At 37.2% G+C, this 13,403-nt stretch overlaps 1 protein-coding gene across 1 annotated transcript in view; it reads left to right on the plus strand.

Moving 5' to 3' along the window:
* Positions 1-13,403, plus strand: part of FAM184A (family with sequence similarity 184 member A) — an 87,432-nt gene that overhangs the window by 34,363 nt on the left and 39,666 nt on the right. The window contains exons 2-6 of the mRNA XM_063124734.1: positions 502-1,356; positions 5,882-6,017; positions 7,766-7,947; positions 8,749-8,946; positions 11,018-11,140. Of these exons, the coding sequence (XP_062980804.1) occupies positions 502-1,356; positions 5,882-6,017; positions 7,766-7,947; positions 8,749-8,946; positions 11,018-11,140 (1,494 nt within the window). The remainder of the gene's footprint in view (positions 1-501; positions 1,357-5,881; positions 6,018-7,765; positions 7,948-8,748; positions 8,947-11,017; positions 11,141-13,403) is intronic.

Consider the following 13,403-nt stretch of genomic DNA (forward strand, 5'->3'; position numbering starts at 1 on the left):
GAAGGCCTCTGCTTAATGACAAGGGGCACGTGGAACTGTATAGATATTTACAAATTCTGAGTTGTATCCAATGGCCTCTTTCACCAGCAGAATGAGCACAACTGACAGAATGGGTTACCCCTTGCCCTCCAGCCCCCCAGATCTGCTCCAGATAGTTGGGAGACCCCATAGGAGAGGAAGTCCTGTTGTGCAAGTGGATGGCCACTCTGTGATAGTGGATATAACCTTGAATCCATATATTGCTAGTATTGCTACTTACCTTCATGATACCTTTATCAAAAAAGAGTAATTAGGCCACTTTGGTATTGCTAGCAAAATGAACTAATTCTTTCATATTAATATATGCGTTGTATTATCATTCATTTTAGAATCATGATAACACCTTTCTTTTAACAACATGGAATGTTCTAAGTAGTGCCACAAATGCCCCATCATGTCAGGTTATTTTAAAATTCTTTGTTGTGAGAAAGGGAATAATCTTTTATATATTTATATGTGCAGGTAATATATGCTTTGAACACAAAGAATGATGAACATGAAGCTGCTATTCAAGCCCTCAAGGAAGCTCATGAAGAAGAAATCCAACAAATACTTGCAGAAACTAGAGAAAAGATTCTGCAGTATAAGACTAAAGTTTCTGAGGAATTGGATCTGAAAAGAAAGATCCAGGTTTTAGAGGAATCATTGGAAGATCATAAAAAGATGAAGCATCAAGCCTTAACCGAATTTGAAGCTTATAAGGACAGAGTTGAGGATATGCAACTTTGTGCAGAAGCGCAGCATGTCCAACGTGTAGTAACTATGTCACGGGAAGTAGAAGAAATTAGAAAGAAATTTGAGGAGAGGTTACGGAGTTTTATACAACTTCAGGTACAGTTTGAGAAGGATAAACGTTCAGCTCTTGAAGAGCTGAGATCTGCACATAGACTTGAGGTTCAAGAACTTCTGAAGACCCATCAGAATCAGAATGCTAGTTTAAGCAAGGGACAGGAAAAGTTAGAAGAATTACACAGGCGGGACGTGGAAGAATTGAATTCCAAAGTTGAAGAGTTAAGATTGGAAAGAAAAAAGCTTATTGAGGACTATGAAGGTAAGCTCACCAAAGCTCAATCTTTCTATGAACATGAACTTGATACTATGAAACGGTCACAGCTGTTTACAGCTGAAAGCCTAAAAACCTGCAAAGAGAAAGAAATGGAACTAAGAAAGGAGTTTCAAAGCCAAGAATCTATTTTACGAAAAAACTTGGGGAAGCTTAAGACTGAATTGCAGATGGTACAGGATGAAGCTGGCGGTCTACGAGAAAAATGCCAGAAGCTTCAAGTAGCACTAAGTACAGCAGAAAACAATGTACAGGTGAGATAAGCATTGCTACACTATTTATTTATAACAAAATCAATGAAACTTGTAAGAAGTTAAAGACATTTGTATATGAATTGCTTATGAAAATTCGTCTTTGTCACTACCACTTCACATTTTTTCTTTTTTGCTATGTTCTCGATGAACCATTTATTGAATATTGAATCTCAAAGCCATTCAGATGTTAAGCATTTCCTATACACAACATGCTTCCATGTAAGAAAAAATATAAACAAGCCGTGAGTTGTTGAATTCTGCATTGTTGTGATGTAAGAATCCAACCATTTGTTAACCATGAACAACCCAGAAAGACAATCTATGGTTTGTGAATTTGGGTTGTTTAAACCATGGGTTGCTGTATCATATGAACCTACAACCATGGGTTATTCATAGATTGTTTCACCAGGCTACAGTAGTGATGGGCAAGAGTAGAGTTGTAAAATTTCCGGAAATTTGAAGCCATGTGAAAAAAACTGATTTTTTTCTGGATTTTTTCAGGGGGAAATGGAAATTTCGGAGGGGGGAAATTAAATAATGCAGTATTAACACTTTTTACAGATTGAAAGTTATATTGTTACTTTGGGAACATAAAATGTAATTAAGTCCAAGTTGGTTTGACATAAAATTATTACATTTGGTATATTAAAAGTACAGTGTATTCAAGCAATTATTACAAATTAGATTTACTTTTTTATTTTTATTTTTTGTAACAAATGGAGCGACAAGCTCCTGAACTGTTAGGAACACCTGAACTGTAAGGAACCTCTTTGGTTTTGCCAGTTTATGAGGAGCAGGCAAAATATAATTTAAAACAAAACCAGAGGAAACCATCAACATTAGTAACAAAGAAAATTATTTATGTCTCCACTACTCCTCCACAGCGTCAAGCAGACATAAAGCACCCATTCCCATAAAAAGAACTAAGAAAAAGAGGGGACCAAGATTCAATGAACATGCATGAAATTTAATCAGACTCATTTTCTGAGCTATAGCTATCAGTTTCAGTCTCTCCTTCAGTGGCAGTACCCCTTAGAGGCAGAAATGCATCTTGCTCTTGCATTTGAGAGTTGTAGTCTCAGTTTGCAACCTAGGACTTGCTTGTCCTTGGTGCACAGAAATAGTGATAATCTGATACTGTACATAGTTTTTAGAAATCATTTGGAGAAGTAAACATTTGAACACCTTGTCTTAAACATTTTATTCATCATGCTAAAATAAAACATCCCATAATCCATTTTTCAATTTTTTGGAAAAAAACAGGAAAAAAAAATTCTGAATTTTTCTGTTTTTCCCCCCAGCCCTTCACATCTCTATGCAAGAGTAGTAAAACAACAACAAACCAGTACTACACAAAGACATTTGGGATACAACCCAGGAATTATTGAGAAAACAAACTATGGTCTGTTTAATTATCTGCTAGACAAATCCTGGGAAGGGCAACAAACCATAGGTTAACCATGGTTTAAATAAACCATGGATTAGTGTTATGTGTGAACCAGGTCATTATATCCAAGAATGGGCTTTCCATTCATATGGGCTGTTTCACTAATTCCATTGATATGTGAAGTCCTTCACGGCTTAGTCATAAATTCCTTCAGTTCTTGATCATATTTTTCTAAATTCTTGCTATTTGAGTATTCTAAACTAGTTGCCTTGTATGCATCTTTTGCTACTGATAAGAATATATATGTTACTTGTTTTAACATTTTAACTCACTGCATAGTTTATTTGATTTTCTTTCTAGAACACTATGGAGTAATGTACTCACATTCTTCCTGCAAATTTGGCATATACTGCTGTGCTAAATAATGCAATCATTAATATTTAGTACATTGCCATTTTCAGTCTACTGTCTCCATGCATTTTAAGCACTTATCAATTTTCTATGAGTGTCATCTAACATAGCCTATGGCTTGAAGAAAGGATAAAAATTGTATATTGTGCATGCATAATAAATGGCAGTGATTTGCACTCAGTGGCAGCTTAGTCATTCCTTTTTTTTTCATTTTGCTTCTAGGCTGCTTTTTGAATTCACATATTTTCTTTTTTAAAAAAGTTCATTTTTGAAACAGGAATTTAATATATTGTCTAACTGAGCTACATATTTATTTGTCATTTTAAATTAACTTTTTTTTGTTAGGGAAAAATGCCAATATGTCTAGTATTACTAGAACATTGGTTATTTTTATATGCACTGTAACTTTGTGAGTATATGGGACTTGGTCTTTTTTATGGTGGTGCAAAGGCTCTTGAATGCCCTCCTTGGAAAAGCCCATTTGGCCCCTCTACTTCCAGCCTTCAGAAAGAGTGACAAAAGCAGGGCGGTTTAGATATGCTTTTGACATTATCTGATCCTTAGAATATTTTTAACGCTTCTGTTTTGGTATATTGCTTTTTGTTTGAATTGATAATGCTTTAAATTGCTATTGGGAAGAATCCAACATCAGGAGAATGGGAAGCAGTATGACTTTCAGCAGTCCCCCCTCAACCACACAGCTCCCTCCCCCCTGCACAGCCATGATCTGCTTTGGAAAGTTGGGGGACCTTGCAGAGCAGATTTTGGGGAGCATAGGGTGCTGCAGGTGAAAGGGAGAATCACTGAAAATCCCACCCTTCTCTGTTCCACTGACAGAAGCGTTCCATCTGTGGAAAAAACAATGGGCATTCTGACCATTGTTTTGTCATGTTTTGTGAGTCACATTGCAGACCCTTGTGGTGTTAATATTAACATTTATAATATTAAAAGTGGATGTACATCTGCCTTTCAGCACCATAGCTCCAGAAACATGAGATTTAGACACCTGAAAGTTAGCATGCATGCTAAGGTGAGCGTAGGGGTGTGTGCCTCAGGGACGTTTGGTTTTTAAAATGCATGAATTAATTTTAATTAATGTAAATGTATTCATGTGTTTGGAGTTTACAGTACCATGCATAGTCTCTAGGTGACAGACTTCTCTAACCAGCACATAACTTCGCAGTTAATATTGTTTGAAGTCTGGGGGAGTAGTCAAAGTGACAGTTAAATGGTTGCCCTGTCTCCGTTGCTGTAGGGCAGTTGCCTCTCAAGAGAATGGAGTGGAGAGACTCTCCCTCAGGGGACTGCAGAGGTGCTCCATGGCAGGGACTTTGCCTAGGGGTTCCAGCAGCTCTGACTTCACTCAGGCAGCTCTAACAATTGTGTAACGTTGATTGAAGGCTCTGCTGTATCAAACCAAGGGTTATTCCTAACCATGCAAAGCTAGGTCCATTTGCTAGTGTGTGGCCCTGTTCAGAAGACAGTTTAAACCATGGTGTTTAAGGGTTTAAAGTTAACAAAAAAGCCTTAACCACCGTGGTTTAAGGTGTTTTCTGAACAGGGCCTGTGTCTGTTTGTGTATATAAAATATGTATATCTACACACTTAGTATGGTATTGTTTTCTATATATGTGATGTATAATATATAAATATATAAAATATAATATAGATATATGTGTGTGTGTGTGTGTGTGTGTGATGTATAATATATAAATATATAAAATATTATATATATATATATATATGGTTTAAAATTTTGTATACTTTTTTTAATGTCTACTTTTTAAAACTTTTGTAAACCGCCCAGAGAGCTTCAGCTATGGGGTGGTATATAAATTTAATAAAATAAATAAATAAAATATGCTCTCTACGGCTTCTTCCAGGTGAGCCTTTTATTGTGTAATCATCCCGGCTCATTCTTGGAATTTAACAGAGGGTCTAGAAGTCATTGTCTTTAATTTGTAACCCTCCTGTGTTTTCCCATTGTTTCCTCCATCTTTTTACTTACCAAAAAAAAATCTGTTAAGGAGAAAAAGACAGAATACCTGCGCAATGCCATTCAACTGGTAGCGCTAGGAGCCCTCTGTCTGGAAACTCAGTAGGTTGGATCTAGAGGTATTCTCCTGCATACAGAAGGTGTCTTTTACACATTCAAAATCTATTTATATCATGCTGTAGAGTGCTGTGAAAGAAAAGTGAAATTAAATCCAATTATATTCTTATGTTTGTGCAAGGATTTATGCACAAGTGGATGAAAGAGAACTACTACAGAATCTACCTGTTATAGCACTGTGTGCACCCTGGTATTACCTCTTTAAAAACACTATGTTTTACTTCTAGTCATGCTTCTTAGATTCAACCAGTCTGTGAAAAGAATGCATTTCCTGTTCACCACCTGATATCCTGTAATAGTAATACCACTTTGAATAATCTGCCACAAAATGTTAATATTTTAATCAAATGATTACTACCAAAAAGTAAAAGTGTAAACCTGGGTTAGTCAGACTTGTATGCAAAAGGAATGTACAGCTTGTGGAAATCTCAAGATTCTTTGATTAAGGCACTGCAAAACAATATGCGGGCAAGAAATGTTTTTTTTTTTTTTAAACTGGGTAATAATTTATAAAATTATGCTCAGATGTCATCTGCACTGGTAAATTTCATTCATACTTGTCCAATTGTAAGACTGTTACTTTGTCCTTTTAATAAGGTTCTTTATTCTCTTAGGCACTTCAGAAACAGCTAGATGACGTCAAAGATGAGGAAATGTCATTGTTAAGTAAACACAAAGAGGTTGAAAGTGAGCTAGCAGCTGCTAGAGAACGCTTACAGCAACAGGCCACAGATCTAGTACTGAAAGCCAGTATGTGTATATATATTTGTATGTGCTTTGTGTGTAATCTACCATAAGTATTTATTCAGAATGTTAGTTTTTGTTCTGTATTTCAGTGGGAAATGCATGGTAGCTTTTATACTTTTTTCTGTGCTTTTCATTTAATTTTATTTTTATTGAAAGCAAATTGTAGCCTTTGAAACAGGTTTGTTTAGCAGACTCTATTTCCGTTGTTTTAGTGAAAAATCATACACAGCACAATCCTATGCACATTTTCTCAGCATAAGTTCCACTATGTTCAGTTGGAGATACTACCAGGTAATAGGATTCTGGGCTTATGACCTAAATGTATAGTTCATGAATTAAAAGCTTATAGGATAACTCTCTTGGGACCTTTCTACACTTAAGGATTATCCCAAGAAAATAGAGGGATCGTCCCTGCCTGCTCCCAGGATGCCCTATGTGTCATTTGGGTGCTCAGAGATGATCCCAGGAAAAAAGACAGGTGGAGAAACGGCTTTGGTCTTGCCAGAATTATCTTACATTTTGAACTTTTCAGCCTATGTGTAAACTATAATGCAACAACTATGCTCTTTAGGCCTAATTATAACAGGCAAAATGCAAATTGAAAGTAAGTGTATGTATAACAGTCCAGTTGAAATGATTGCATTGCATTGTCTATTAGATTTAGTGGTGTTGTTGCATTTTTGAAGGGGTTGCTCCACACATTGGTGAATCCAGTGTTGGGAATGGGCCTGTGCCAGCCACTGTGTGTATGAAATGATGCACACATGCATATCCCTGCATGTTTAATATGCTTGATATCTACTATCATCCCACCGTTGGTTTTTGAAGTGGAGGGATTATGCTACATCATGCATCTGGCTGTGCTCACATATGCCACATTTACCATTGTAGTGTGCCTGTTGTGCACTGCTGTGGATTAAGTAATTGATTATTGAATTCATTAATGTGTGAATCCCTGAAAATGTTGTCATTGAGAATTTCAGTGTAGCAGCAATTAGAAACATTTTCATCGAGATTTTAAAAAAGAAAGTCTCCTCACAAGGCCAACTCTGCCGTGCCTTAATTATGTTTCTGATTCTCTCTTTGACACTGATGTGGTTCTTCCTTTACTTTCCTGACACTACTTGTAATTTGTAATTAAGGTTCAGATTATCAAATCAGAGAAATGTCTTATTGGTGCTTTTTGTATTTTTTAGTCCTGAAGCAGGCCAAAGTTGCATCATAGAAAGCTTTTTGTGCCAAAAATCAGAGTTTTTCAGTTGCTTGTGAGGAACAGACCTCTCTATTTTCATCACATGTGAGAAACACCCCACAAATAAGCACTACTCAGTGGATTCTTTTCATGGAAAATAAGGCTATCAATGGCTACAAGTCATTTTTAATATACTCAATATGTCTAAATGACTCTTGGACAGTTATTGTACTTGGACAATCATATCTTGGTTTAATAAGATACCCTGGCTTAATAAACCAAGATATGAGCAAGCTTTGGGACCATGCACAGAGCCCCTTCCCTCCACCCTTCTCAGCACAGTTGATCCTTGGATTTTTTAAATTTATAGATGAATTAACTGTAGTTTCTTATGTCCAAACAACCAAACTGTGGTTAGCAGGTTTAGAACAAATCAAGAACATAAACCAAATTCAAAGCATAGCTTAAGATCCAAAATATCTGAGCACAGTCTATATGTGAAGCGATTCTAACATGAGATGCCAGAAGTACCTGAGATTCTAAGCTAATATTTTTACAGGTCACATGGGAATGCTTCAAGCTACTCAAATGACCCATGAAGTTACAATAAGGGATTTGGAATCAGAAAAATCTAGATTAAAGGAGAAGCTGTCTCAGCTTGAGGAAGAAAGAAGTCTATTACAAAGCAAAACGCAAAGCCTAGATGAAAGACAAAGGCAGCAAATCCTTGCACTGGAGAAGGTAAATGAAGTAATACACTTTCAAAAAGAAAACTGTTTTAATGATGTATCAGGAAAATGATCAGATACTGAATTGACAAACACTACGCAACAGGTAAGATTTTATAATAAAATACTTCTCAAATGATAGCAGTAGAACTTGTGAACAATCTAGAAAATGCACATAACATTACATTCTTAGCTAAGTCGGAGGAGGAGGAATAGAATAAAATAGAATGAAACAAATGTTGCTCTGCAGTAACACACACCAAGTTTTGATTCTCATTCAAAACTCATTGACAGTAGCAAATATATGGAAAACCACCAAGTTCTGTAAATGCATGAGGGGGAAGTGAGTTGTTCCAACATTGGATGGGCTTCTAGTAAAGGCTTTTAAGCCAAAAGCCAGTTGGACCCGACCCAGAGCTCAGCTACCGTTATCAGAACTCTCTCTCTATAGCCCTATTCCTGAGGAATTACTTTCTCTTGAGGAGACCTGTTCTGGAGGCAAGATCTCCTGCGCAGAGGAGCCCTACTAGCCTGTCACTTGAGGCAACGATGTTTACAGCATCTGCTTCAGTAGGGGCATGACAATCAGAAGGAGGAAAAAGAGGGGGCATCTTTAGGGATAGAGTTCCAGGCATGAGGGGACAGCAAGAGATTATGGGTGGAGTCCTTTAGGGGAGCACGAGAGACCTTTAGATCTAGGATGGCAAGAGTTGCAAAACTGAAGGTCACAGGTAGGAGCAACGACTATAGTGCATGTAATTTTTTTAAAAAAATTAAGCTGATTTTGAAATTGTTGTATTATTTGAATTAACAGAAAGTGAATGAAGCAAGAGAAACACAACGAGAATATTATGAGAAGGAGTTAATAAAACTGCAAGCAAGGCTGGAAGGGGAGGCTGCACAACTAAATGAGGCTCATTCTAAGACCTTGGAGGAGTTGGCATGGAAACATCATACTGCTCTTGAGGCAGCACATAGCAATGCTAACAAGGAGAAAAAGAAACTTCAAATGGTAAGAAAACTATAATGTGAGGACCATTCTTGCCTTTGCTGTGAATAAAGCTTTTGAGTAGAAATTTTAACTATATGACATACCTTAATTGTTCCAAATATTTTTTCACTAAGACGTTTGTCAAAACCTTCAGCTACACTAATTATTCCTGGTAGAAAATAGAGACTGGATATTAATATTATTTAAATAAAAATAGGCAGCAATTCCCTCAGATTTGGCCAAGTATCAGGGCTTTTTTGTGGCAGAAGACCATGTCATTCCTTGACTGCCTGCTGGAGGTCAAGTAGGAAGTAACTTGGGTGTTTTAAATGAAGGCATGCCGGTTGGCAAAGCCGCAGGCCAGTAATGCCAGACATATGGTGGATTGCAGTTCAAAGGTTATGGCTAGTGCCATAGGTTTATGCATGGTTAAGATCTCTTGGTCTGAATAAGGAAGTCCAATCTTGCATAGAAGATCTTCCGTTTGATGAGGATGTGTTATTTAGTTCAAATGATACAGGACACCCTCAACCAGGTGCAGAGAATAAAAATTAGCACCAAGAAGGTGGGCATGGGATCAACTCCATAGTCATACTACCCATGTTCTCAAAATCCGTTCTTTTAAGGGACTTCAAGTTCATGCTCAGTATTCTGACTAAGCTAGGTCTCTGCATGAATCATGACAAATTATACCCCATTATGTACATTCAATGGATTGGAGCTACTTTGGATTCTAGTGTTCCTGCCAATGGACAGGTTGAGAAGACTGCCCTCAACAACAAAACTCACTACTAGACAGGGCTCAGTTTCTGCTTCTGTCATCCAGAGATTACTTGGCTTGATGGTGACAACCACATATATCACATTTGCCAGATTGCAGATGCATGTTCTACAATTTAGGTTCCTCTGAGCACTTTTGAATAATAGTAACTTGGTTCAAACTTGGCATTTACTACCAAATATGGTTTGTTGATTGCTTCACTAGCAGACTGTTTGTTCTCATCTTCTCAGAGGCTGCCCTTTCACACCTCAACAACCGTTCCACATAGTGGAAACAGGTACCAGGGATGGAGGGTGCACTGCCGGTGCATGCCACATAGTTGGACACTGAAAAATGGTTTCTCATCAATGCACCTGAACTTCTGGCAGTACTGAAACCTGCCCATGTGTCCGAACTGGTACTTCAGAATTGAGTTATCCAGACTACATTGGATAACACAGCAACAACCTACTATATATAAACAAGCAGGAGGGTTGAGGAGGCCAGCCTGATGCCAACATAGTGATCTTTTCGGCACCAGGTTAAAATTTCCTTTTTTTCCCCTCAGGCATTTGGCAGCATGTAATGAGTTTTTAATCAGGTCTTAGATTGTCTTTGCATGCAGTTTGCCAGTTCATGATCTCTGCAAAGCTGCCACATGGTCACAGCCATCTATATTAACAAATATTAAACATCGGTGCTCGAGCCCAGGGAGATGCTGTGTTCAGACAGGCAGTAGTGCTGTTGTTGTTGTTGTTGTGATCTCCTGCCCCACCACCTCTGATAAGACAGCTTGTTACATCATCCACTTGTGTGATGCTCAGAGACAACAACAGCTTTCCATCCCTGCTGCAGGTTTTCTTCTATCTAACGGTGTTTTGGGGCCACTATAAAGGTCTTTTGAAACTGCAAGGGAAGGCAGGAGCTGTGTCACTTGAGTATGTGCTGTAGGCTTTCCTTCTTTAAACTTCTCAGCTCTAGAATGTTCCTCTGCTCTAGAAAGCTCAGCACAGGCGTTAAACCCATATGTGTGAATGCACAGGTGACCACTCAAAGAACTATATTTACAGGTAAACAACCTGACCTTCATGCAAGGGCTTGCATTAGCCCAGAGGAAATTTTTCAAAACCCTGATGCTCAAACCATATAACAAACTGTTTTTGAGACTGTCCTCAGTTTTATAAGCAGTTTGCCATGTGACAAGGAGAAAAATGAATCTAAAGTCCTTTCGGGCTCACCAAACGAGTTTCTTGGTGGTTTGGATCCTGACTACAACTTCAGTACATAATGAACACTGAAAAGCCATGAGATTTTTTGTTCCATTTTCTTAAGGAACTGGAGCAGCAATTTGAAAAAGAGAAGCTACATTTTGAAGACGAGAAGAATCAGCTTCGACAGCAGTTGGAAAACCTGAGGGAAGAGCTGACAACCAAGCTGACTTCATCCAATCAGGAGGCAAGAATCAGCTTAGTCATATCTGCTAACTGTCGTGTGCATTTGACCACATTTAATCAGTAATGATATGTTTTAGAGTTGTATATTAAGATTTGGTATGTTCTTCTTATTTCTATTTAAAAGAAGCATTCTATAAACTTTTAAAATATATACAGTTTTTATATTCACAACGCCGCCCTAAGATGTACGGCGCCCTGAGATCTTATTGATATAGAGTGGGATATAAATGTTTTAAATAAATAAATAATAAATACATATATAAATGATGTAGTAGGGCAGATGTGGAATGAGGTGGAAAAAACAGCACCTCAATTAGTCATACCAGAAGGGAGGAAAGAATTCCAGTGCAGAGTGATAACAAAATCTTTAGTGTACCTCTACACATTTTGAAATAAAGATTTCCTTAGAAGCTTGCAAGAAAAATGCAGATTCCAAAAGTAGGAAGTTTTATTGCTCTAAATATGTATAAAACCTTTAACAATCAGATTAACAAAACCAAAGGAGAAAAGCAAGGTCCTGAAGGAGTCTTTATTCCAAAATGCATAGATCTACATTAAAGATTTCTGTTATCACTCAACACTATAGCAGAGTGAGAGAAATTGTTCTCTCTCATGATGCTAGAATAGGGTCTCTCAGCTGATTAGTTTTCCACACAATACGTAATTTACATGTAGAATTCACTACCACAAGAGATGGCAGTGGCCACTAGCTTAGATAGTTTTTAAAACCATTTGTCAAATTGACAATAGGGCTATCAATGGGTATTAGATGTGATAGCTAAATGTGGAAGCTTCATAGGCAATGTGTAAGTTCAAAGGCAGTATACCAATACCAGATGCTACAGATAAACAGCAGAAGATCATCATCTTTATGCCCTACTTGTAAAAAGTAGCCACTGTTAAAACTTGAATGCTTTATTAAAGCTTTCATGATTCTACATCCATTTTAGAATAACTGCAGTTTGCCACGTTATCTGAACCTGAACAAACTCTGGTTAATCTTAACTATGGATAGTGGAAACAAGCCAACTTCCCCATCTTTTCCAGGTAGGGCAAGGAAAGAATACTGCCTGAAACCCTGGGGATCCACTGCCAGTCAGTGTCGAGAATACTGGGCTAGATGGGCCAAGGGTCTGACTCAATATAAAGCAGCTTTCTATGCTCCTATAGTTTGAAATTTGACTACATAATAAGCAATCCCGTTAAAATCTTGTATACTATATATTTCCTAGAATGGAATAAGAACGTTTTTTCTATAAATTTTAACAGTATTCCTTAATTTATCTCCCAAACTTTTGTTTGTGCATTCATTTTTAAATTGCTGTATGGTTTTCCTGAAGGGGATTGTTTTTTTCTGAAAAAGAGGGGTATTATTTAATAACTTGAAAACCTTAACATCCTGTTATTGCTGTCTAAAATACTTGTAAAGATATAATACAGCACAATTTATTGAAGTATTGCTGCTTCTCATAATTTCCTTGAAGCTACTAGTAATCTTGTGAAAACCTATTTTATGCTTATCTTCAGAGTAATAAGCTGAAATGTTAAAAAGTCAGCTTTGCAAATAATTGAATGCTTATAATTTGTTACAGAAATTATTGTTACTATTCAGTATCCTGAAAAGACCAATTAAGACAATTAATAATTTCAAAACTATTCATCAGGTTATACTTTATCTCATACAGATATTAGTAAAAAGCTTTTAAAGGAATTAGGAGCTGTTCAGAATAAAAGTTGATTGCTTCTATTGAATACAGTGGGGCTTACTTTTCAATAGATATGTATGTATAGGATCCATGCTTCAAAGTACCCCCAACATTTGGTGGGGGACTCTTTCAGTTCAGAGGACTGCTGCTAGAACTTGGGAGCTAAAGGATCCTTGTGCACATGCGAAACACTAAAGATTGTGCTTCGAACTTGGCTGCTAAGTAGATAGCAGTGAAGGAGGGTTGTAGTAGAATGCTGCCTGTCTCACATGTGAATGGTCAGATCCCCATTGTGATTGCTCAAGATCTTAAGTTAACAAGGGTGTTGCCTACATAACAGACACCTTCTTAGAAAGAAAATACCAAATAAAAGAGTTGTGTATAGTAATTAGATGTATCTGCAAAATTTTCTTTTTTGGGGGCTGAGAAACATAGTTATATAATCACAACAATATTTTTGAAGCAACATATCTAATAAAGTATAACAGAAAATCTTTTTAAAGGGGGACAACAATGGTGAGGGGACCAAAAGTACCAGCAGGGACACACTCCCCTTGT

Source organism: Elgaria multicarinata, chromosome 4 (genome assembly GCF_023053635.1).
Source record: "Elgaria multicarinata webbii isolate HBS135686 ecotype San Diego chromosome 4, rElgMul1.1.pri, whole genome shotgun sequence".
In the NCBI taxonomy this organism is placed as follows: Eukaryota; Metazoa; Chordata; class Lepidosauria; order Squamata; family Anguidae; genus Elgaria; species Elgaria multicarinata.